The sequence below is a fragment of the Lampris incognitus genome, chromosome 8, assembly GCF_029633865.1.
Source record: "Lampris incognitus isolate fLamInc1 chromosome 8, fLamInc1.hap2, whole genome shotgun sequence".
NCBI classification, from domain to species: Eukaryota; Metazoa; Chordata; class Actinopteri; order Lampriformes; family Lampridae; genus Lampris; species Lampris incognitus.
In genome coordinates, this window is record NC_079218.1 from 20,014,311 (window position 1) to 20,041,509 (window position 27,199).

The following is a 27,199-nucleotide window of genomic DNA, read 5'->3' on the forward strand; positions in this document are numbered from 1 at the left end:
CATATTGCAAATTACTGTTTATAAGCATGTTGCCTTGCCTCTAGATTATTCAACAGACTATGTCCATAAATAATGTTTTAGCGAGTTGATAATAGTAGATGATTTAGACCACTGAATTGTTTCTGCAGAGATCTAGGACATTGCAATCTATACGATGACGCAGTGGAATTGCAGCTATAAATACTCTGACTCTATCTCCTGAGTTGTTAAACCCACAAAAGGTTCGACTTTTCGAGTTTAGTATAACACCAACTTTGTCATTTTCATGACCATTATATGACTTCCAAGGATCAAGACGATTACAATTCATGTGTCGTCTTTCAATTCACTGTCAAGGGTTCTACTAATAATGATGCGATATACATAATGTATTATTGGTGAGAATTACCAAGGGTACCCTGTTACTTCCAATGATGTACTGTATGACCGTGAGAGAACAAGACCACTCCCACGAGATAGCTATGTACAGAAAGAGGTGAATGGAAAAAAAAGAGGAGAGAACGGTGTGGTCTGTATTAAAAACATAAAAGCACTGATTTACTAGATTATAAATCTTTCATGCTTATGCATCCCTGTGATGAGGTGAGGTGCAAATAGGGATGCAGACAGGGATACGCAGGAGGAGCAGTGAAATGCTGTAATGTTATGACTAATGCAAGAGGTACTGCCATTGTAACACAGATGCTTCCATGTTTTTGTTTTTGTTTTTTCCTTGCTGGTGCATCAGCCCTCCATATTTTATGCTGCCCATCACTCTTGCATTCTGCCCTGTAGACTTCCCTTCTCTTACTCTGTCAATGCGTGCACTCTCACTGACGCATGCAGAGGATCAAAATCGCCTTGTTTCAGTTAGACCACACCAGCGCTGTTTTTTTTCCTCTCTGGGATAGGTTTTTCTTTATGGCCACACTGACTCATTAACTTACCACTCGTTTCCAATTTACCACTGTTTTAATGTTACAGACTCGGCAGTGTCTCAGGAGGTAGAGCAGGTTGTCTGGTAATTGGAGGTTTGCCAGCTCGATCCTCGGCTCCACCTCGCAACGTAAAAATGTCGAGGTGTCCCTGAGCAAGACACCTAACCCCTAACTGCTCCCAATGAGCTGTTTTTTTACCTTGTACGGTTGACACCACCATGGGGGGGGGGTGTACATGTGCCATCCATTAATCGTAAAGCGCTTTGAGGGGCTGTTGCAGCCAGAAAAGCGCTATACAAAATGCGGTCCATTTGCTAGTATCACATTCCACTTCATCACACCATTATAGATTGCCATCTAGTGTATCGATTGTTATGTTGATCCTGGGAATGTACCAGAAATCCAGTGCAAAGGCGGTACACCACCTGGTTTGCATGTTTTGTTTTTGTCATTTCACTGTGGTTTGAAAAGATGTAAGATAACATTTTAGACAGAAAACAAAAAACCCGATGCATATGTTAGTGTTAAGGGGGTCAGCCAAGAGACGTTCAGTTTCAGATTGCGCATACAGAGGTAATTGAAATTAAAGATGAATTTCAAAATCCATTTCAAAGCACTGTGAAGGGGGAAAAAAGCGTGGAGGTTGACTCGTGATTTCCTCAAAATGGCATGAAATGAGATTTCATTGAAGAGAGTCATCCACGAGGCCAGATGCAGATAACACAGCTACAGAAAGAGGTGAAAGGAACCAATAAAAGATCCATTCATTGAGTCTCCATGCTGTAATTACTACCACTGAATTACAATTGACTGCGATTCGCAGACATTAATTAAGATTAACTCACCAAGGCATAATCTGGAAGGAACACACAGCACATGCACATTAATTAAACGCAGAGCCAGTCAAGAAGTGTTTTCAAGTCTGAAGAGAGTCTGTTTAATAGTAAGGGTACATCACAGTTCTTGTCAGTCCTAAACCTTTGCAGTGAGTGCCCACTGCAAAAACTTGAAGACTACTTAAGTCTTCTTCTTGTTAATTGAAAGCAAAGCTGCAGTTTTGTCCCACTCAAGTATTTCCCTGTGTTTCCTCAAGTGATATTTGTATTGATGCACATGTAATACAAGTGTTTCAGCCTGTTTAAACAAGGATGCAATTTGCATTTGGTGTTATATCAAAGGAGATTCTCAGTTGTCTATTCCCAGTGTGGAAATGATTGCACCTCCACCCACTGCCAACAGTTTCAGCAAACTGAGAAAAGCTGATGTGAAATTTCCTTCTCTAGGACTTAACGCCCCCCCCCCCCCCCCGCGCCCTTAAACATGTAGCGGCAAAGCTGTAGCCTGCTCGAGTTGTTTAGGTTCCGAGCGACTTGCGTGTCCAACATACTCAAAATCGGGGGAGGTTATCCTCACCATAGCCCAGATACCCCTATAGGGGGATTGTCCTCTTGGAGCAGGTTCAAGTCTGTAAAGAAGCTCTATTCCATACAGCTGATCCTGGTGCCAGTTTAGCAGATCTGTTCTCAGGGAAAAGTGACACGAAAGAATAACAAGCCCCAGAAGACAAAGGGGGTTGTATGGTATTACGTGATGTGTAATATTTTGCCCGAAAGGCTTCAACAATGAAGAAAAAAAAAATCCGGAGAACAGTCCAATTTGACAATCGAATAGATCAAGGTGGACAGCACTCTCTGAAAGTAAACAAGATGGAAAGTGAATGGTTTGAGTGCAGTGTAGATAAGATGTTGTCCGGAGCTCTTTTCAAGCACCTGCAACTCATCCATATTGCTCCACCTCTCCTTGTGTTCAACCAGCGATAGTTCCAGGGATTTTTAACTGGGGTGGCCCAGGGTTGGGTGGCAAAGGGATGTCTCGAGGTGGCTACAATGTGTGCAGAATTTTTTATCTGCGTTAATATTCTACTAATAATACGCTAAAACATAAATTAATAGGCCACATGCATACACATAACTGTTAATGCTCAGTCTCCTATTTTGCAGAACCTTTCAAGTTGGCTAACATTAACAGTTGTCATTCACATTAGGATCTAGCACAGAAACAAAAGCATTGACTGCCACTATGCCATGCAAGACCCTCCACTGCAGATCACCAGCTCTTTTAATTACCGGTGGTTTGTATAAAGACAGAGAGAGAGAGAGTACAGCTCTGGTGATACAAAATAGACTGGGCAATCACAGCAGCCCTGATCTTTCAAGGATAGAGTTGAACTTTCAGTTTACAAAAATACTAGCTGATGCATTATGTAGTATATCGTGACAGAATTGGTGGGCTGGAGAAACTGAAAAATCGCTATTAACGCAGCTGTTTCACTAGTGTCACAACTTCAGAGAGAGAGAGGGAGGGAGAAGGAATTACCTGAAACTGCTGTGCAGCTAACGTTATCTGTGGAAGGGATACTACTTTGTTTTCAAGAGCCTCTTCAGGCAAAGTGGGACAGACCAGACACTAGTGTCTCGGCAGAAACAAACCGGCAGGATAAACACCTGCTCCACAGCAAAGTGGAAGCCAATGACATGGCAGAAATTTTGGGGTGGTATCTGGGGGTGGCCAATCAGATTATAGGTGTGGCACTGCCCGCCCCTTTAAAACTATCCATGTGTTCAACCCCCCTCAAGTCTCCCGTGTCACTATGCACTCCCCCCAAATGGTTGCAGATGGCCGCTTATGTCAAATGTTAGACCCCAATGCTGGTGTGAAAGGCTGCTAAAGGTTTTATCTGGCCTCATGCGCCAATCCATGCCTATGCTCTTCTGCTGCCAGCCAACTGGCTCCCACCTACTTGCATCAATATCCCCACCGCTTAACCAGACCTCTGTGTCCTCATGTATCAATCGTTACTATGGACAAATTTGTTCTTACACAGCCATTGGATTTTTTAGCCCTGACGTAGTTAAAAAGCTCCTCGGTGGCAAGTCGCCGGGTGTGGATGAGATTCACACTGAGATGCTGAAGGCTGGGGACATTGTTGGGCTGTCTTGGTTGACACGCCTCTTTAGTGTCGCGTGGAAGTTGGGGACAGTACCTGTGGAGTGGCAGACTGGGGGGGTGGTACCCATGTTCAAAAAGGGGGACCAGAGGATGTGCTCCAATTATCGGGGCATCACATTGCTCAGGCTCTCTGGGAAAGTCTGCTCTAGGGCGCTTGAAAGGAGGCTCCAACCAATTGTCGAAGCTCAGATCTCAGGGCAAAGCACTCATCCAAAAGCTTGAAAAATTGTTTTCCAATATTGGAGGCCACGGTGTCGCTGTAGGGAGGATTATACCAGGTGATGTTCTGCCTTCTGCTGCGTTTTTTTTTTTTTTTTTTTGCTGGCTGTCGCTAATTGGTGGTGGATTGTACTTAGTCTGAAATTATATCCACATGTTTGTAAGGCTTCCTGATATGGGGGAGCTGCTTCATTAAAGATGGCTTCGCTTGATGATAAACATGAGAGTCTCTTGTTTATGCTAACTGGGATATTTTTCAAGATGGAGGGTGGATGATTGCTTTCTCTGTGGACGTATTGCAGTATATTATTGGGCTTCATGTATGGCCTGTATGTGCCATTTTTAAAGGTTTAATGAGATGTCGAGGAAGTCAATCTGTTTTTTGTTATCCTCAATTGAAATTAAACAGGCCTGTATTGCAATGTATTAAAACCTTTTTTCCTGTATCTGTATGTATATACAGTGCATCCGGAAAGTATTCACACCCCTTCACTTTCCCCACATTTTGTTATGTTACAGCCTTATTCCAAAATGGATTAAATTCCTTTTTTTTCTCATCAATCTACATACAATACCCCATAATGACAAAGTGAAAAAGGTTTTGTAGAAATTTTTGCAAATTTATTAAAAATAAAAAAACTGAAATATTGCATATACATAAGTATTCACACCCTTTACTCAGTACTTGGTTGAGGCATCCTTGGCAGCGATTACAGCCTCAAGTCTTCTTGGGTATGAAGCTACAAGCTTGGTACACCTATATTTGGGGTATTTCTCCCATTCTTCTCTGCAGATCCTCTCAAGCTCTGTAAGGTTAGATGGGGAGCGTCGCTGCACAGCTATTTTCAGGTCTTTCCAGAGATGTTCAATGGGGTTCAAGTCTGGGCTCTGGCTGGGTCACTCAAGGACATTCATAGACTTGTCCCGAAGCCACTCCTTCGTTTTCTTGGCTGTGTGCTTAGGGTCATTGTTGTGTTGAAAAGTAAACCTTCGCCTCAGTCTAAGGTCCTGAGCGCTCTGGAGCAGGTTTTCATCAGGGATCTCTCTGTACTTTGCTCCATTCATCTTTCCCTTGATCCTGACTAGTCTCCCAGTTCCTGCCGCTGAAGAACATCCCCACAGCATGATGCTGCCACCACCATGCTTCACTGTAGGGATGGTATTAGCAAGGTGATGAGAAGTGCCTGGTTTCCTCCAGATGTGACGTTTGGCATTCAGGCCAAAGAGTTCAATCTTGGTTTCATCAGACCAGAGAATCTTGTTTCTCATGGTCTGAGAGTCCTTTAGGTGCTTTCTGGCAAACCCCAAGCGGGCTGTCATGTGCCTTTTACTGAGCAGAGGCTTCCGTCTGGCCACTCTACCATAAAGGCCTGATTGGTGGAGTGCTGCAGAGATGGTTGTCCTTCTGGAAGGTTCTCCCATCTCCACAGAGGAACGCTGGAGCTCTGTCAGAGTGACCATTGGGTTCTTGGTCACCTCCCTGACCAAGGCCCTTCTCCCCCGATTGCTCAGTTTGGCTGGGCGGCCAGCTCTAGGAAGAGTCCTGGTGGATCCAAACTTCTTCCATTTACGAACGATGGAGACCACTGTGCTCTTCGGGACCTTCAAAGCTGTAGAAATTTTTTTGTACCCTTCCCCAGATCTGTGCCTTGATACAATCCTGTCTCGGAGGTCCACAGACAATTCCTTTGACTTCATGGCTTGGTTTCTGCTCTGACATGCACTGTCAACAGTGGGACCTCATATAGACAGGTGTGTGCCTTTCCAAATCATGTCCAATCAATTGAATTTACTAGAGGTGGACTCCAGTCAAGATGTAGAAACATCTCAAGGATGATCAGTGGAAACAGGATGAACCTGAGTTCAATTTTGAATGTCATAGCAAAGGGTGTGAATACGTATGTACATGCAATATTTCAGTTTTTTATTTTTAATAAATTTGCAAGAATTTCTACAAAACCTTTTTCACTTTGTCATTATGAGGTATTGTGTGTGGATTGATGAGAAAAAAACAAGAATTTAATCCATTTTGGAATAAGGCTGTAACATAACAAAATGAGGGGAAAGTGAAGGGGTGTGAATACGTTCCGGATGCACTGTGTGTGTATATACACTACCGTTCAAAAGTTTGGGATCACCCAAACAATTTCGTGTTTTCCATGAAAAGTCACACTTATTCACCACCATATGTTGTGAAATGAATAGAAAATAGAGTCAAGACATTGACAAGGTTAGAAATAATGATTTGTATTTGAAATAAGATTTTTTTTACATCAAACTTTGCTTTCGTCAAAGAATCCTCCATTTGCAGCAATTACAGCTCTAACAGGTACTATTTAATGAAGATGCCAGTTGGGGACCTGTGAGGCGTCTGTTTCTCAAACTAGAGACTCTAATGTACTTATCTTCTTGCTCAGTTGTGCAACGCGGCCTCCCACTTCTTTTTCTACTCTGGTTAGAGCCTGTTTGTGCTGTCCTCTGAAGGGAGTAGTACACACCGGTGTAGGAAATCTTCAATTTCTTAGCAATTTCTCGCATGGAATAGCCTTCATTTCTAAGAACAAGAATAGACTGTCGAGTTTCAGATGAAAGTTCTCTTTTTCTGGCCATTTTGAGCGTTTAATTGACCCCACAAATGTGATGCTCCAGAAACTCAATCTGCTCAAAGAAGTGCCCATCCAACCAATCCAACTTGTGGGAGCTGCTTCTGGAAGCGTGGGGTGCAATTTCTCCAGATTACCTCAACAAATTAACAGCTAGAATGCCAAAGGTCTGCAATGCTGTAATTGCTGCAAATGGAGGATTCTTTGACGAAAGCAAAGTTTGATGTAAAAAAAATCTTATTTCAAATACAAATCATTATTTCTAACCTTGTCAATGTCTTGACTCTATTTTCTATTCATTTCACAACATATGGTGGTGAATAAGTGTGACTTTTCATGGAAAACACAAAATTGTTTGGGTGATCCCAAACTTTTGAACGGTAGTGTATATATATATATATATATATATATATATATATATAGCAGGGCAAGTGCAAGTGCAAGGCCCTGTGTGGTCACACAGCCCATGCGATGGTTCTGGCTACATGCCATCCACCTCGTCACGACATAATACACACGAGCCACAGAAAGTTGTATCAGTTCATCTAGACACAACATTTATTGAGAGAAACGTTTCATCACTCATCTAAGTGAATCTAAGCAATCACAATAGTTGTGATTGCAGCTATTCCCCAGTCCTCTGTGAATATTACACGTTGCCATTGTAACTCTAGGAAATAGTCACAGTAATTTGCATATGAAAATGATCATTGTTTTTGGTCGTTATGCCACTGTATTGTTTATAAGGATGGGGATACTTGCAGTCAGTTGAGACTGAAGATGTCACTTTGATGAGTGATGAAACGTATCTGTCAATAAACGTATCCAGATGAACTGATTTAACTTTCTTTGAAGTCACTTAGATGAGTGATGAAACGTTTCTGGATAAAATATGTCATGCAGCCCGTTGGCTGATATTATCATCATTCAGTATATTGTCAGTGACATTCACAGAAATCATTAAAATATTAGAGTGTATTTAAGATAATAAAGAAATGACTATTGAACCCGCTCGCATTAAATGTATATAGTTTTTCAATCAGTCTATGGTTTGTGTCCTCGTCACACATTTACACCAATAGGGCCCCATTGTATTTGTCTGTTTGAAGTGCCTGCTGCACTAGTTACCTGTTAGGGGTTGGTGACATCATAGGGTTACGTGAATAGTCAATTAACCTACTTTTATGATAACATATAAATGACATTTTTGGTCTCCTTACTTTAATAATGACATACATATAAATATACATTTTGGATTTTTGATTTTCTATTCCAATTTCCACTTATATTTCATGTATGTTTAAGTGTATACATTTGAAAGATGCACAAAGCTGTTGATGAAGTCTTTGCTTGATTGTATGCAATAACTGTCTGTGAACATCCAGTCCACAGTCGGTGAAATTCTGATCATTATTTCCAGAGACACGTGATAAGGCAGACGCTGTCCCTTTCGGAGAAGCCTAAATTATCACTATTTTCGGGTTTTGGGGAGGATCCAAACATCAACCAAATAAACTAATTTTGCAGTAAAACATTTTTACACAACCATCCATTTAAAAAAACTAGACATTTTAAATTTATGAAAAAACATGGTTGTGCTTTTTTCTACCTCAGGTAGGGGTATCTCAACTTTTAATCTCATTATTTGTGGTGATGTGGGGTGTCAGTCTGCTGGAACCATGAAAATGAGAGATTCTGGATTTATGCCTCCACTGTACCACCAACATTTCCCAACATTGATTTAAAGGACCCAAGCACCACAGACTTGGCAACCTAAAGAATTGCCTGGATGTAGGCAGCCCAAGTGCTAGGTATCATTATTGAAAATGTGCTTCCCAATTTCCGGTTCTTGCCAAAGGCTTCAATTTAAGCAACTGTAACCAGAAAGAAGATGTAGCGTCCTCATAATAAAGATCTGTGACACTCGGCAGTCTGTGTGTTGACATTTGTGAATATAAAGCTATTACTTTTTCTGTAAGCCTCACTTAAATTTAATATGAGTACTGCAGATCTCCATCTATCCATCCATCTATCCGTTCATTATATATACCAGCTGTTAACCAGGTCTGCTAACAGTTGTCTCTGTGTTTCTCTGTTTTTGCTGTTACCATCTGTTGGACTTCTTATGCTGATCTTATTGTCTTCCTTCCTAGCTGGGACCACATATATCTTTGGGAAAGGCGGAGCTCTGATCACGTACACCTGGGCCCCCAATGAACGGCCAAGCACCCGGGCAGACCGCTTAGCTGTGGGGTTCAGCACGCAGCAGAAGGATGCCATTTTGGTTCGAGTGGAGAGCACCCATGGTCTTGGAGACTATCTTCAGCTGCACATAGTAAGGATGGGAAGGATCTGGGGTTTTAGGCATGATTCATGATGAAAACCTGGTAGAGAATCACACAGACATTGTTGGTTTAGGCTATATTTATGGTTCTGCATCAAGGTGACCATAGGTTCCTGCCATAGGTGTCTACGTCATAACATTTGATTTATTCCATTATGTACATGCAACTCTTAGATTGTTATAGCACCACCACTAACTAGATGGTAGTGTCACCCAGAATATGTAGATAAATCAGGCCCCTAAGTAAGTAATCATGTTCACATTCTCACATTTACTGGTAACGAAGGCAGTGAACAAAAGGTTTGTAATTGAAGTGGTTTTACTGGATGAATGAAAAGAGTTCATTTTGTTGCTGTTGTTGAGAAGGACAAACTTACGTTAGAGAGGAGATGGTCAGGGGCATCCAGGTAGTGTGGCGGTCTAATCCCTGTGTTTCCTCCGGCTTGGTCAGGCATCCCTACAGACACAGTTGGCTGTGCTTGTGGGTGGGAAGCCAGATGTGGGTATGTGTCCTGGTCGCTACACTAGCGCCTCCTTTGGTTGGTCTGAGTGCCTGTTCAAGGGGAGAGGGGAAACTGGGGGAATATCGTGATCCTCCCACGCGCTACGTCCCCCTGGTGAAACTCCTCACTGTCAGGTGAAAAGAAGCGACTAGCGACTTCACATGTATCGGGGACACATGTGGTAGTCTGCAGCCCTCCCCGGATCAGCAGAGAGGGTGAAGCAGAGATCAGGATGACTCGGAAGAGTGGGGTAGTTGGCCAAATTCAGTTGGGGAGAAAAAGGGGGATTTTTTTTTTTAAACAAAAAGAGAGGAGATGGTCTGTGAGACCACTGAACATGTTGAGGCAGAAAGGTGGGGATGTTTGCTAAATGCAAGAGACGAATGAAGTGTCGGGTCACGGTATCAGAAATACAGCATGTAAGCAGCCCAAACAATCAATCGCCAATCACTGCTCTTGCCCCGACATTCAGTTACATTTTTGAATATGTCACCGTAGGCTACAGCGGAGCCCCTTATGTAGCTTCAGGGACCCCCATCGTAGCCTATGGGGGAGCCCTACGGACATACTGATGCAGAACCATAAATCAAGCCTTAGGGTTAAGGTACGGGAATTTACATTTATACGTGATTAATATTCAAGAATGAACACAGCATATCAAGACATGCTATTCCTATAATGTATTCCTATATGTCTAAGACAGTCCAGTCACTATAAGTTAAGATGAATTACCCTCTCTTAAAACAGAAAGCAGGACTTAAATTTTACTGCTATATCAAGTTGATTTTAAATATGGATTAGCTTAATGGGGGTTACTTGGACTTTAAAAGTTCTTTAACCTGCAGAAAGTTAGCTGTTCTTTGTCTGTTGTTACCGGAAAACGTATTTATTTCCCGAGCAAGGGAAGAGGCCAGAATGTTTTAACTATCATATGTGAGCTGGTTGGAACAAAAAGGGCCACAGTATTCTGAATTCATTAACTCAAAATCATTACTTCTGAATATCACATTCTCAACGTACAAAAACTCTTTATATGCAGCAAAAATTGCCGCTATATGCACTACTTGATTTGTACTGGATCCTGCCAGAACAAGATCCGCCACCTTTCAGTTTTGGACCACCTGTTATAGAGCCATACTGTTATTTGGTATTTTTATTTTGACTTGGGAAGCCAGAGGACGCGAGGAGTGCATGCACCAGTTCCTGCTTTCCAAGTCTGTCAAAATAAAAGTCCTCATGGGAGAACGTCACTACACCATAACAAACTGGCATTTACACTAACCAAAAATATTACCAAATAACATTATGGATCTTACATCTGTCTTTCAACACCTATTTGAGAGGGCCCCACACCTCTAGTTGCAAGCAAAGTTAGTATTGTATGCTATGTTATATTTCAGAAAAAGAAGCCAGTTGCTGTTGGTTTTTTATCTATTTCCATTCCTCCAAAACATTTAATTGCCACCTCTCGCTCTACGAGGATGGGTGATGAGATTACTGATACCTAGTGTGGTACTCATAGCGTAATCGTGTAACACATATCTGTGAACTAAATGTGCGGCGGCCGATAATTCAATGGGGACGTTGTGGTGGCCAAAGGGCAATTATTATCATTGACCCATTTTTGTGTTTTGTTTTGTTTTGGGGTTTTTTGTGTCTGAATATATAACTGATTAAAGATAGACTGCACACATCCCAATGCTTAGCTGCAAGGTGCTGGATTGAGCAGGACATTTGAGAGAAAAAAAGAAAGGGAGTTCCGCACATTTGTTTGAATGCTCTCAAACATACAAATTTATTGGATTTATGTATCAGCCTCAGAGGATTTGGTTGTTGTTTTTTTCAAGACACAAATTTGGGGGAAACATTTTTTTTTATTATTGTTATTTATTTATTTATGCATTTATTTTTATTAAGGTCATTATCCTCCATGACTTGGGGATGGCTGGAAGATTCTAATTTCTGCTTATGGATGGATGGATGGATATAAGAATCTATGCACCCTATGCATTGCCTTTGTGCACTGCCTGTTGACGTCTATGTCCTGTTGGACTTGAACCTAGTTTTTTTGGCACTTACTTGCATTGTGGCCTCCTGACTAGATCCTCGCTTGTGCTGTATTAGCTCTCAGATGTACGTCGCTGTGGGTAAAAGTGTCTGCTAAATGAAACTGTAACATTGTAACATTGTAAGAACGTTGTCATGCCTGCTTGTACAACAACCTTATATAATGACGAATCAATATGAAATGACTGCATTTCTGCAGCTCATATTGAGTCCAAGGACATAAATTGATTTACATTGAAACAACCACATCACATCACGGTAGGGGATTACTGTTTCACTACATAACTCGGCAATTACAGTGAGTATGAGAGTAGTTCCTTTTTATTTCATGTAGTAAACAGACGATATTCAAGTAGTGAATCATCAAGAATAAGTTAAACTAGAAGAGCGAGCATTTCCCTTTACTACCATACAAAAATCAGCAAAATGTAGTCCTCGCTACTAAGGTTTACTAATTAATGTCATCTGAATCCGGTTGCTGAGGGAAAATAAGTTATTACCCTCCCATCACTCCATGTGATTATATAGAAGGCAGATCAGAAGTAAGAAGATTGAGGGCTCTGCAGTCAGTGTAAAGCCTTGGTGGAGCCAACACAGCTGCCAGCAACTGGAGCCCTTCTCAAGGGAAATCAGCCTTTTTAGCAGGGTGTAGCCCAGGGGCAGATGTGTCGTGATGAAAACCAGAAGGGATATCTGTCAAACGACTGTGACTGGTGTAATAATTAAAATCACACCTGTTTCTAAAACACAGGACACAAACTAACTGTAGTGTCTTTGACCGATGCTCATCTATTTCTTTGGTGTCTTCATGCATGCTCAATAAGGTAAGGAAGTCACAGAAGGTGAATTAGTTGATCTGGACACAACATTTAGTGGGAGAAACGAAGAAGAGCTAACATGTCAGGCCAGGACTCCACAGTCTACACCCATCTACAGGCCAGTGGCCACTCATTCGAGAATGAAGATGTACACATCCTTGATAAGGAGGAACGCTGGTTTGACCAGGGAGTCAAAAAGAGGCTATCTATGTTAAGAGGGAATGACCATCCCTGAACTTGGGGGGGGGGGGGGGGGGCTGAGAGTGGAGTTCAATTCAGTTCAATTCAAAGGGCTTTATATATATATATATATACACCATGTATAGGCTGTGATTGCAACTATTCCCCAATCCTCTGTGAATACGACACATGGCCATTGAAACTCTAGTTAATGGTCACGCCAATTTGCACATGAAACCGATCGTTGGTTTTGGTCGTTACGTCACTGTATTGTTTATAAGGGTGGGGATACCTGCAGTCAGTTGAGACTGAAGAGGTCACTTAGATGAGTGTTGAAATGTTTCTCTCTCAATAAACGTTGTGTCAGATGAACTGATTCACCTTCTGCTATTTCTTTGGTGTTTCTTTTCAGTCACAAAAATAAATCCTTTTGCTGCCTGGTATCAGTGCTGTATTTAAGAAAATAGCTTTTTTAGAAATATCCAAATCATTAATGCTTTTGTAGTTCTTGGTAATGGTTACTGTTTGATAGGACTTTCCTTGGAAAATAATGAGGCATAGCCTTCAAGGGCTTCACCATAACAGCCAAATGCAGAAGAATAAGGCAAGCGGCCGTGAGCTTGAAAAAGAAATGAAGACGATTGTTGTTGGCTAATAAACAGATATGGAAGACCAATATCTGTAGAATACCTTCACTAACAGATACTACAACATCAGTAGCTAAAACTGAGGTTCAGCCACGGTGTTTGGTTCGTTGGTGGGGAATGTGCTGACACAACTGATCTGATGACTCTGTTTCATTCCCTGTGGATCTCTGGGAGCTAAAATGGTCAACTGGTGCAATTACCAGTATCATCATAGGTGCGGGGTCATAGGTGTGGGGTCAGATGTCAGCTTCAGTCTTCAGGACTGTATGTTTGAAGTAGCTTTGAAGATAATGGAACTGAATACAGCCAAAACTGTAAGCCACCCCTACACTAGAGTTAACCTATCAGTGCAAAAGTTTTTTTTTCTTCATGTTTCTCATTTAAATTGGATTATAACTTTCAAACTGACCTAATCACCTTAAGGCTGTTGCACTTTTGTAGTCACAGTCAGTTGGATTTTTGTCATCATCTTCCCATTTCCTTGCTCGCTGACAGAATGCTAACTTTGCCTGTCACCTTGTGTTGCTCGATAGATGGTAAGGAAGTGCAAAAGCAGATTGAAAGAATGTTTTGGTAGCCTTTTTTCTGAATGTAACCAATACACACACACACACACACACACACACACCCTCCCATCTTCTTCTCCTTCCTCAGTCAGTATATATATATATATATATATATATATATATATATATAGCGTGAGTCTGAAAACTAGGTAAAAATAGGGCGTCACAAGGGAGGATTAAAAATAGAAAATGAACCAAATGTTTTCTGAATTTTATTTGCTGTCGCTATTTTGGCTTTCGAGTAGCGATCTGAAAACTTGGACTCAATTCACTTTGAGGGACAAAGCAGATTTCACTTGTCACGCTCCAAGTGGGCAACTGGGTTTCCATTTCAAGACCACAATGTAATAAATAAATATTGTCTGATTTAATTTGATCTCAAGGGTATGAATAATCCATGCAATCAGAAGCACAACACGACTCTACCTGAAAGTCATGAATTAGATTTTTCTTTTTTCCCCCCAAGACATCCACATGACTGACTGAGATCATAAAATATTGATGAAATATCATCCAGCTTTAACTAACTGAAAGTCAAAAGCCGTATGTTAAAAAACACTTTCATACTATTACGTTCAAGTTCAAGTTTATATGTCATATTTGAAAGCAAGGGGTGGTGGTTCCCATATTTAAAAAAGGGGACCGGAGGATGTGCTCCTATTATCAGGGCATGACATTACTCAGCCTCCCTGGGAAAGTCTACTCTAGGGTGCTGGAAAGGAGGCTCTGACCGATTGTCGAACCTCGGATCCAGGAAGAACAATGCGGATTTCATCCTGGCCGTGGAACAATGGACCAACTCTTTACCCTTGTGGAAGTGCTGAGGGAGGCATGGGAGTTTGACTAGCCAGTCTACATGTGTTTTGTGGACTTGAAGAAGGCTAACCACCGTGTACCCCGGGGCACTCTGTGGGGGGTACTGTGGAAGTATGGGGTACCGGGGCAGTTACTACAAGCCATCTGATCTTTGTATAACGAAAGTGAGACCTGTGTCTGCATTCTCGGCACAGAGTCAAACACGTTTTTGGTGAGTGTCAGACTCTGCCATGGTTGTCCCTAGTCTCCAATTCTGTTTTTGATATTCATGGACGGATCTCACGGTGAAGCCAAGATGGGGAATGTGTCCATTTGGGAACCTCAGAACTGCATCTCTTATCTTCGCAGATAATGTGGTTTTGTTGGCTTCATCAGAACGCAACCTCCAGTGCGCACTGGGGTTGGTTTGCAGCTGAGTGTGAAATGGCTGGGATGAGAGTCAACACCTCCAAGTCTGAGGCCATGGTTCTCTACTGGAATATGGTGGATGGCTCCCTCCGGGTTGGGGATGGCTTGTCGCCTGAAGTGAAGAAGTTCAGGTATCTCGGGGTCTTGTTCATGAGTGAGGATAAGATGGAGCGGGAGATTAACATGTGGATTGGTGCAGCATCAGCAGTAATGTGGACGTTGTACCGGAACATTGTGGTGAAGAGGGAGCTGAGCCGGAAGGCAAAGCTCTCGATTTACCAGTCAATCTTCGTGTCAACCCTCACCTATGGTCATGAGCTTTGGGTAGTGACCGAAAGGGTGAGATCGCGGATACAAGCGGCTGAAGTGACTTTCATCTGTAGGGTGTCATGGCTCAGCCTTAGAGACAAGGTTAGGATCTCAGACATCTGAAGGGAGCTCAGAGTAGAGCCACTGCTCCTTTGTGTCAAAAGGAGCCAGTTGAGTGGTTCGGGCATCTGATTAGGATGCCTCCTGGGCGCCTCGCTTTGGAGGTTTTCTGGGCACATCCAACTGAGAGGAGACCCCGGGGTAGACCCAGAACTCACTGGAGGGACTACATGTCCAATCTGGCCTGGGAACGCCTTGGTATCCCCCAGGAGAAGCTGGAGGGCATTCCTGGGGAGAGGGACGTCTGGAGTGCCCTATTTAGCTTGCTGCCACCACGACCCAACCCTGGAGAAGCGGCTGATGATGAGATCAATCAATCAATCAATCAGTCAAATTGCATTTTATATGAGAGAAGAAAGCAAGTTTGCACTTATTCTCATAATAAAATGCTTTTTATTCACTTCATGGGTGACAATGATACCGGAGGAATGACCGTGACATCACCATGAATTTCCATCTGCTATATGCTGTTACGCTGACAATAGAGTGAGATTAGTTCTGCATAGTCAGAAAAATAGCAATTTGGGGTCAGATTTCAGTGCTATGCTATGGTAAACTGATACAAAAACCAATGTCTTTAAAAGCTTACGTCTCCTTACAGATGAAAAAAAGTGCCACTTCACACTGAAAACACAATTGACAAATTTATGCTACTTCAACACAGTTATGGTTGACAAGCAGCATCTGCTGGACAGAGCCTTGTACTGTCACACTATCAGATGCTACACAAGGGCAACATTAGAGAAGAGTTATCACCCTGCACCATCAAATTAGCACGGGCAAATAACCGTCATCTTAACTACTGCAAGTAGTTGAGAAAGATTTATGATGAGCGAACACGTGAGGAAATGGGAAGGAGCAATACACAGGGCTGAAATCCATGCACTTGAGGAAACACCTCATCAAAGCATATCGTCATTATATTGTCAGGAGGAGATACAATTCTCCATATTGGTGGACTAAGGCTGGGCCTCGGAGTTGATCGTGGACCTTTTTCTGTTATTTCCTGCGCCTGCGTTTTATCCAGCAAGACCTCAAGACCAGTTCTGGTGGTGTCTGTACACTGCTTGGCATCCTCTTCATCATATTCTTTATATATTTTTTAATTCCATTATAATTCTGTTAACCTCTTTCGTTGTAGTAATCTGTAAATTGTGTACACACAACATCCATTGCACGTCTCTCCGTCTTGGGCGAGAGATCCCTCCTCTGTTGCTCTCCCTGAGGTTTCTTCCTATTTTTGCTCAAGGGTTTTTTTAAGGAGTTGTTCCTTATCCGATGTGAGGGTCTAAGGACAGGATGTTGTATTGCTGTAAAGCCCACTGAGGCAAAATTGTAATTTGTGATATTGGGCTTTACAAAATAAAATTGACTTGACTTGACCTTCATCTCTTCAAGTAATTTTGTGTATGGTTATTGGTGTGTGCTGTTGTGGTACTTAGCACGTTCTGTTTCCTGTTCTCGTGGAAATAACCCCAGGAGATGGCTTAAATTCTTAAAGACTTCTACAAAATTATAAATAGGCTAAAGGTTATTATCCGCAGAGGGGTAAGATTAAAAGTATGTTATTGTATTCTTATTTGTACGTGGTTGTCTTGCATAGCTCAGCAGTAGCCTTACAGTATGTACTGGACTGATTGTGATGAGGAAGGAAGATACTTTATTGTTTCCATGGGAAATATATGAGCTGATATTCTTTACCCCCAAATGGGAAAGTTCTCATCTTGCCCTCTCATTCGGTTGCAAGGTAAGCAAGAATAGCAAGTTTCTCCTCTGTTGCGGAATTATTGAACTGTAATCATATCCTCCTAAAATGGACCAAAACATTGTCCCCTGGCCAGGGTAGTACAGCATGCCTGTTCAGGGGTGTAACTGCATCTTGCTTAGATGGAGCTGTGTTGAGACAGCCCCCTCTTTTTTGTCTGGTGGGGATCCAGATAATATATGGAAATGACTCCACCTGAGCCAATACCCCTGTCGAAACAGCTGCTTTAGGTGGGAGGCTGTGTGTACTTTCATGACAGAATCTGCCGGGTTAGATTCATCCTCAAAAAAAAAAACCAAACAAACAAAAACCAGGCATTGCGCAGCATTGGATGGCCAAGTGTTTGTTTATTAGAGCTGGAGTGGAGCTGGCCTCTTTAAGTCATCTGTCAAAAGATGTTTTTGGGGCCGTTTTGCAATCTTGCTATACGAGTGACTTAGAAAAAGAAGAGCATCCCGACGCTGAGCCGGGATGAAACTATATGGCCTACTTTGCTCTGCTGGCCCTGATGATGGTTAGTGGCTGTTCTCTCGCAAGGCCACTGTTTTTCTAAAGCTGTCATTTGGATATTAGTCAGCATGTTTCACTGGAAAAGAATTAGCCATGGGCCTGACTACTAAATAGCGCCGCATATGCATGAAAATTAAAGAAATCCTGTCATTATTGTTTTAACAACAAGCCGAAAATACCGAGTGCAACAACTCCACTGTAAACTCACAGGTGTGGAGGATAGCATCGAGCAGATTATGTGGATGAAAAGGGGGTTCATCTTCTCTTTGACTCATGTGAATTTGATTATCCAGCTGTGGCTCATGAATTGTAAAGCAGCCACAACGAACTAGTTACACATTCACTAATTCCTGAGGCCATAACAAATTCAAGTAATTGCAATATTCACAAAGATCACCATTTAAAGATGCCCTGCAGCTGGCCTGCCATGTGCAAGCACGGTGGCGAGATAGTGAGTTTCTCCCAGCAAGACGAGTCAGAAGGTGATTTATCTGGCTCAGAACATGATTAACGTGACACCCCCAGGACTCCGAGAATGCTGATGGCGGGACCGTTTGTTAGACTTAACAGCATCCACATCAGCTCGAAATGTTTGCATTGTAACATTTTAAAGGCGGTCATTACAGATGACAGCATGGCTCTGAGATGGGTTCGATGCCGCACAGCAGCAGCCAGCATCACAGCATGCCAGACGTGTGTTTGTCGACATGTTTAGATTGTCAGTGGTGCGCCATCGACAACACAACAGGGTAAGACGGGCTACTTTTCAGCTGGTCGAGTTGTTACACAATGCATACCTTTGGGATCTGACATTGTTGACATTAGCAAGAACAATGTAAAAACCTACTGCAGTATTTAAAGCCTTTTCTATTACATCTGCCAAGTCAGAAGATGCTGTGTATACAGGGGGGAGGCCCTGCCCTCTCTGGATGGTCTTTTTGTTACTTCAGAAATAAGTGTGAGCCCAAAATACGTCTTACAATCCAAATAACATAGGAATTACCCTTCATTAATGTTATTGAAATAACCTTAAAAATACCCCTCCCTTTGAAAAGGCTGAATCCCACTATGTTGTGTTTCTTTTACTGGTTATACTTTCGGGTTTATTGTTCCTACAAGGGCTCGCCAACCATGTGCGATCAAGAACCATGTGTAAGCAGGTTTTCATTACAAGCAAATACTAAGCTGTCAGAGTTTATTAGCTAGTTCCCCACTCCTTTGGGTTAAGGTATGCAATTGGTGAAACTAGCAGACCCGCACGTGTGTGTGTGTGTGTGTGTGTAGGTAGGTAGGTAGGTGGGTGGGTGGAATGAACCTGCATATGCAGGCCCAAATTTAAAGACCATTGGTGAAAAATGTAATGATTGTTATTGTTATTGAAAATAATCTAACCAAATTCCCCCTGCTTCTTTAGTCACCCGCCTTTTAGCCTGCAGCAATTACTTATGTTATCCTCTGTTATCAGTATTCTCCCCTGATTTTTTTAAATGTGTATTGCATAAAAAAATGTTGTGGAGTAATTGGAGAGGATTAATGCAGTCCTCATGTATACCGCAGTCTTATGCGGCTGTTTTGATTTTGTTTTTTTTCTTCTTCCACAACATCTCCTCATAACTAAATTAGCTCTTTGGCCTTGTTGTGCCATTATAAATACTAAAAAGCCAGGCAAGTGTACAGAAGCCAGGCCGACACAGAAACCTCACAGGATTTGTTTCCAATGCCTCTGTCTAGTGCCATCTAGAGGCTGGCTTTGGAAGCAGCTTTGACCCTTGGACAAGGCACGTAGACGCAGACGGGAGTTGGTCAACCAAAAGAGAGACAGCAGGATTCTGTCAGCCGTGGTTCACATCAGGGAAAATTGAGCCAGCTGATGAGGGAAAATGCTGCTGAACCCTAAAGAAAGCTTTTAGCATATGGTCAATGTCACAAAGGATATTTTTCCGTTGCTTACACGAGGTTTTCTATTTCTTCGGCCCAATAGTAACCAAATAAAATTAAAACAAATATAAAATAAAAGTAAATAAATAAAAATAAAAGCTATACCTATATTGTCACTTACCTTAAATCTACTGTTCACGAACAAGGTAACGAACACACTGTTCATTTTTGTCTTCCGCCTGCAGGATGAAGGAAAGATCGGCGTTATCTTCAACGTGGGGACAGATGATATTACCATTGATGAACCCGCTGTCATGGTAAATGATGGCAAATACCATGTTGTACGGTTCACACGCAGTGGTGGCAATGCCACCCTCCAGGTGGACAACCAGCCCGTCATCGAGCGCTACCCACCAGGTAAGATTTTGAGGAGAGACCGGGTGGCTATGTTGTACGCAGATGAGGTGAAGAGTCTGTTTAGACTAGAGGGAAAGGATCTCAGAAACCGATGGGACCGTCGTTGAATGCAGGAAAAGAGTCCAAATAGAATCGGAAATTTGTCTTCGATCGAAGTGAAGCGCAAATTGTTTTGTGTTTTTTCTTCTTTGGCACCCTCATCCAGCACTTGACATCGTCTTTATTCCAGTCAAGTTGACAGGTTGCTGTTTGGACAAGTTGACCTGCCACACTGCACAAGCAATCTAATAATAATCTGGAATTGATACGTTTTCCTCAAGCTGGATTGTTTAGTATGTATGGCAGACAATGAATTTTAATTTGCCACAGTAATTGCTATCGCTTGCTTGACAAACGGCAGGGAAAAATGACGGCGATGAGAATAAAATTCCTACAGAACCTCATGGCAACGAAAGGCCCTTCACCTAGATCTCAGCATCTAATTTATTTCTCCTTTCTCTTTGATAATGAGCTTTTATATGCTTGCATTTAGGATGCAGGTGGTATATGTAGTCGTTGACGCTCCCTGTCATCTGATGTTATGTCCATAATGGCATCACTTTCTCTTGCTTGCTTTAGTTTTAATGTTCATGCATAAACATAGCCCTCACACAAGCCCAGCGGTTTATTGATGTCTTCCCTCATCCTTTATATATTTATTATTCATCTCCCGTCATGACAGATATGGGAGAACTGGGTTTCCACTCGTTAGCACTGAATATGCAGCTTGTGTATTTCCTTCTGTCCTTTTCCGCTTAAAGCAGTTAGACGTAGAATTGATGTTTTGTATTACTATCGTAGCATTTCTTCTCCTCTTTATATAATATTATCAAAAGCATCCACATTTCTGTCAGATACTGACACATAGCCTGCTACAGGTGACCTATTTAACTGTCTTTACTTCCCCAACATAATAAGGGATTGTTTATCAATAAGATTAAAACATTTTGATTGTAATTCTTCTTGATATATATTCTGACACGAGGTAACAGTGAAAACATCGAAAGCATGCATCATTTTTTAACTATTTGGACCCTTTGAGTTCAAATTTGTAGAAACTTACCACTAAAGTGCTCCATAAGTACAAAAGTTAAAAACACGTTGCTCATGAATAAAAATTCTGTGGAAAAAAATGCAATTTGAAATTTTATTAGCATTGCACATGAAGACGCTTAATCTGTACATACAGTACCCATAGTTAGCCATGAATGGTTTTGAACCAAATTTGTGTGTATTGCACTTGATTTACAATTACTATTTACAGTATAATACATTCAGTATAAGAGAAGATAGACAAGGACAAGTAAGGACAAGAGACATTTTGCTATGGATGGACTGAACATGTTGATATTACTGAACTCCATTGTCCAACAATATTAAAGGTTTGTGCGACAATTGAGTGTGGGTAAAGAACATGAATGGGAACGTAAACTGTTAATCTCTGTCCTGTTTTATCTTGTATTGACTGTTTTATAAAATTAAAATAGATTTATGCATGACAAATACATGAAAAAATAGCGGTGGTGCATTGGTTAGCGTGGTCACCTCACAGCAAGAAGGTCCTAGGTGTTGATACTCCTCATGTGGCCCTTCCTGCCCAAGTAAAGTTGGGTAAAAATACTGAACGTCTGCTTCTTCTTGCTGACCCCAGCGCCGTTCTTATCATCTTGAAACTATGTATGTAGTAGGATGTAAGACTGATGTGAAAGCCTATAATGAAATTAATATCTGGGTAATCCTCACTAGCAACACTGTCACGCATAGTGTTTCTTCTCATGTTGCTCTGTAATCCTTATCCTTTGTATGCATTTACTATTATCCCACGTCCAACAATATTGTTGTCTTTAAACTGTGCACATACCGTGTGTGTGTGGGCAGTACTCAGCAGTATACACTGTACCTTGAATAGAGGTGGGCGTACTACTCTCAGACTGCCTATTGCTAATCCTGGATTCTATACTGAATAAATAGGCTGGTTTATTCCCTGCACATTATGTTTTATTTATAACATAAGGTACATATGAGATCCCTACAGTCCATGTGAAAAACTTGTTGTTTTTTTGCAGGGCATCTAACCTACTTTCGTTGATGTGAGATAAGAAAATAGAGGCGCAGGGTCAAAATGGACCATTCAATCTTTATTCTGTGTGAAATTTATGAACGTCAACAACACTTTACTTGTCGAGTTGGAAGACTAATGACCGATGAATGACCCGCATTCTGCCCCATCTTTTTACTCTGTTCATTTTTTTTTTTTTTTACTTCATGACACCATCGTTGCTAGATTTATTTTAATTTATCAACTTGGAAAATCTTGATTAGATAAGTCCATCGTTGCCTCTCATTCATCCCAGCACTTTCTTCCATTCCTTTCCTCCATTACATTTTGATATTTCTTCAGGAAGGCAGTTTCTTGAGCTTTAGTGCATACACCAAAAACATCTATTTAGAGTTTACATGGCTAATTTGGAGCAGCACGGTGGTGTGCTGGTTAGCGCGGTCGCCTCATAGCAAGAAGGTCCTGGGTTCGAACCCCGGGGTTGTCCAACCTTGGAGGTTGTCTCCCAGGTCACACTCTGTGTGGATTTTACATATTCTCCCCATGTCTGCATGGGTTTCCTCTGGGTGCTCTGATTTCCTCCCACAGTCCACATGTAGGTCAGCTGAATCAGCCATACTAAATTGTCCCTAGGTGTGTGTGTGTCGGCCCTGTGATGGACTGGCAGCCTGTCCAGGGTCTCTCTCCTGCCGCCCAATGACTGCTGGGATAGGCTCCAGCATCCCGCGACCCCAGTTGGGATAAGCAGCTTGGATAATGGATGGATGGATGGATGGACAGCTAATTTGTACAACAATTACTACAATGTCATTGTGGCATCATAAGGTCACCATGTACACTTGTGAATACCTCATACAGTAGGAGCCCAATTCAGAGTTTGGCCCCAGCACCATGCAGCGATGTCTAAGTTCATTTTTCAATGCATCTACCCCCTCCACGAGATTCGGTTCGAGCAGGGTCCTCCCCCTTACACGGGCATACGTCAGACGCTGATCCATTCACCTGCCGAAGCAGAGGTGTTGCGGCAGGAAATATTGGAGATGCTGTCCAAAGACGCGATACAGGTGGTGGAGAGAGGCACAGAGGAAATAGGAGTTTATTCGAGGTATTTCCTCGTGCCCAAGAAATCGGGGGGCATGCGGCCGATTCTAGATCTGAAATGGTTCAATACTTGGGTGCGCAAAGAATCATTCCACATGCTGATGGTCCCCCAGCTCTTAGCCATGATATCGAGCGGAGCCTGGTTCACATCTGTGGACCTCAAGGACGCATATTTCCATGTCCCGATAGTGGGTCACCACAGGAAATATCTCAGGTTCGCGTTTCAGGGAACGTGTTACGAGTACAAAGTCCTCCCGTTCGGCTACAGTTTGGCCCCACAGGTCTTTTCGATGTGCATCAAGGTGGCTCTCACTCCGCTATTTGCCCAGGGTTACGTTATAGCCTACTACTTGGACGATCTGCTTCTGATAGCCCCAGATCACCGGCTGGCTATGGAACGCACGAGTCGCCTGGTCTCGCACCTGTCAGACCTGGGTCTCACGGTAAACTGGAAGAAGAGCGCTCCCTGGCCGTCACGCGAAACCACCTAGCATTGGACTCAGGGAGGATGCTGGCTCCCGTCTCGGAGGAGCAGTGGCAGGGGTTAGAGGACCTTCTTGCCAGTTTTGCCCCGGGCCGGTCGGTGACAGTAGGTCAACCACGTCGGCTCCTGGGCATCATGTCCTCTGCTCACCAGGTGGTGCCTCTGGGTCTGCTTTTTATGAGGAGACTCCAGTGTTGGCTTATTCGAGGGGGCCGGTTCCGCCGGCTGCGCCAACGGCACAAGTTAGTGGTCCCAGAGGGGGTGAGCTTGGACCTGGATCACTGGGCAGAGGCCTGCAGATCCAGGGTTGGGGTTCCCCTCGGACCCAGATCGGAGGAGGTGATTCTATTCACGGACGCATCCCTGGGAGGTTGGGGTGCGGTCTGTGGCCACGGCACAATCAGAGGAGTATGGCCCGTGAGTCACAATGCGCACATCAATGCACTGGAGCTGGAGGCACTGCGTCATTTCGCTCCTCTCCTACGACATCGACACATTCTGGTCAGGTCGGACAGTACCACTACGGTGGCGTATACCAACAGGCAGGGCGGGACGCGGTCGGCTGCGTGCCGTGCGGTAGCCTATGACCTGTGGAGTTGGGTGCCTCAGAAAACGCAGTCCATTCGGGCAGTTCATGTGCCTGGCAGCCAGAACGAGGCAGCGGACATCATGTCGCGTGGTGGGCCCAGCTGGGACAACTGGTCCCTCAATCCTCTTATCGTGGAGATGATCTGGGCGAAGTTCGGAGTGGCGCAGGTGGACTTGTTTGCGTCCAAGAGGAACGCCAAATGCGCACGATGGTATTCGCTCTGCCCGAGCGACAACCCGCCTATGGGGGTGAATGCGCTGGGCATCGAGCCGTGGCCACGCGAGCTGCTCTATGCTTTTCCCCCTCTGGGTCTGATACCGGCGGTGGTGGAACGGATCAGATGCACGGGCGCGCCGTGGTTTCCGAACATGGTTTCCATGGTGCGCGCGCCACAGTTCCTCCTCCCGATGTGGCTGGACGCTCTGACGCAGGCAGACGGGATTATCCAACAGGAGCCCCTTCTAGCGGGGTTCCAACTGGCGGCCTGGCTTCTGAGAGGGCCAGGCTGAGAGAGGAGGGCTTTGATGAGGCCACGGTGGCCACTAACAAGCCGTGCGCGCTCCGAGCACATCGGCGCAATACGACTCCAAGTGGAGAGTTTTTGCTAGGTGGTGCGCGGGAGAGGGCGTGGAACCTCTGTCTGCATCCTTGGCCCACGTTGCGGGGTTCTTGGAATACAAGCGATCGACTGACAATTTAGCCTACGAAACGATCAAGGGGTACTTGGCAGCGATCTCAGCCTTTATGCCTAGGCTGGGTGGCGACACTGTCTTCTCTCACCCCCGTATGGTGGCGTTCCTCAAGGGGGTGAGGAACAGGCAGAGTGTTCGGAACGACCGCACGGCCACTTGGGATTTATCCCTGGTTCTGTCGGCGTTGTGTTCTGCGCCATTCGAGCCTTTGGAATCGGCTGACGTTAAGTGGCTGTCGGCCAAGGTGGCGCTCCTGCTGGCCCTGGTGTCTTTGGGTAGGGTCAGCGAACTGTGCGCGCTCTCCACGGAGGGCATCGAATTTGCCGCGGACAGTTCAAAGGTGAGTAGTCTACCCGAATCCGTCGTTTCGTCCGAAACATGTCACCGCGCGTTACCAGCGGGTGCCATTGGTGTTGTCGGCCTTTTATCCCTCTCCCTCTTCGGAGGAGGAGAGGAGGCTCCATCTCCTCTGCCCGGTTTGTGCACTACGGGTTTACCTGGAGCGCACTGGTCCTTTCAGAAAGACTAAACAGGTCCTTGTCTGCTACGGGGCGACGGGCAGGAAAGGAGAGGCGCTGTCTAGCCAGAGGCTTTCTCATTGGATTTGCTCCGGGATCTCCCAAGCCTAGGTGGGGGCTGGTAGAGGAGTACCCAGGTTTAAAGCGCACTCCACGAGGGACACAGCCGCTTCGGTGGCTCTCTATGCTGGTGTGGCGATGGAGTCTATTATGTCAACGGTAATGTGGTCTTCGCCACATTCGTTCATTATCATTACTTAACTGACCAGTCTGCTATGACAGTGACCGGTGCTGTGCTTGGCACAGTGAGGCGCACTGATGCGTAATGCGCTCCGGCCATACGCAAGTGTCTCCCGTCGGGAGCGCGGACGTTTGTACATAGTTCATTTAAAAAAAAAAAAAGAATATTATATATAGGCTATAGCTTATGTGTATATGTATATGGAAAGTTGGAACGGTTACGTTCCCTTTTCTCTTTTTTCCCGCCCCCTTATGCGAGCCTCCCCTCTACGATATACTAGCCGGCCAAAGGGGGGATTTGAGTACTGGGTGTGAGGTGTTGTTCCCCTTATTGTCTTCAGCGCGGGTGGCAGGCGAGGGGCATTAGTCCGCCGCTACTCCGTAGTTGGGGCAATATGTAAATATAGCACTACGGAGTAGCGATAATAGAACTCCTGGTTCTGTAGAGAACCTAGGTTCTATGAGCTACGGAGTAGTGCTATATTTTCCTGCTCGCCTGCTGAGGTCCCTCGAAGGAGGTCTTGGTGGGTCGAACTGACGAGTGATGTGGTGACGCATGGCAAGTGCAGTTGTGGGCGGGGCTTAGGGGATGCTGTCCCATGAGCCGTGAATTTCAGAGCCTAGCATCGCCAGAGGCGAGGTCAGAGGGCAATATGTAAATATAGCACTACTCCGTAGCTCATAGAACCTAGGTTCTCTACAGAACCAGGAGTTTTAATCTTCATGTCATACTGATGCCAACCTAGGTCCATTTGTAAGTACATTTGTTAACGCACTAGAAACCCAACAACACAGTATATGTCTAGCGCACCATTCAATTTCATGATGTAAAACAAGAACTCTTTATATTTCTAAACATCAAAGACGTCAAGCAGTCATTTGACAAAAATTTAGAGGACTGAGATTGTGCAATGCTGCTGATTGGTCTCTAAGCAATATGCATAGAATTTCAAGAACTTTGAAGAAGTCTGAAGAAGTCTGAGGAGGCCTTTCCACCACAAAGCTGTCTAGATCCGCCATATCTGCACTCCAGTTTTCAAGGGGTGATCAGACATGACAGTGTTACCAAGGCATGTGGAGTGGGCTCTGAGATCCTTTAAATGGAGTTGTTGTAAGAGGATGTGGCTGGAATATCTCAGGTTTCTGTCTCCTGCCCGCGGTGCAGTTTCTATGGCATAGAGAGGATGCACCAGCGCATATACATTGTTTAGACACCAAGAAGTAAAAATCTTAGGATAAATCCCATCGTATTTCAGGCTTTCCAGACAATATACTAGGTGCCCACTGTATGCATCTGATCATCAAAACTTCAGATACACAAGAAAACCCCCGGGAACTACTAATAAACCAAGGTTCGGAGTAAAAATGCTGCATGCACAAG

General features: G+C 43.7%; 1 protein-coding gene across 1 annotated transcript in view; it reads left to right on the forward strand.

The window, feature by feature from the left end:
• Positions 1-27,199, forward strand: part of nrxn2a (neurexin 2a) — a 174,176-nt gene that overhangs the window by 136,940 nt on the left and 10,037 nt on the right. Inside the window, exons 16-17 of the mRNA XM_056285549.1 lie at positions 8,902-9,083; positions 19,925-20,096. Coding sequence (XP_056141524.1) covers positions 8,902-9,083; positions 19,925-20,096 — 354 coding nt within the window. The remainder of the gene's footprint in view (positions 1-8,901; positions 9,084-19,924; positions 20,097-27,199) is intronic.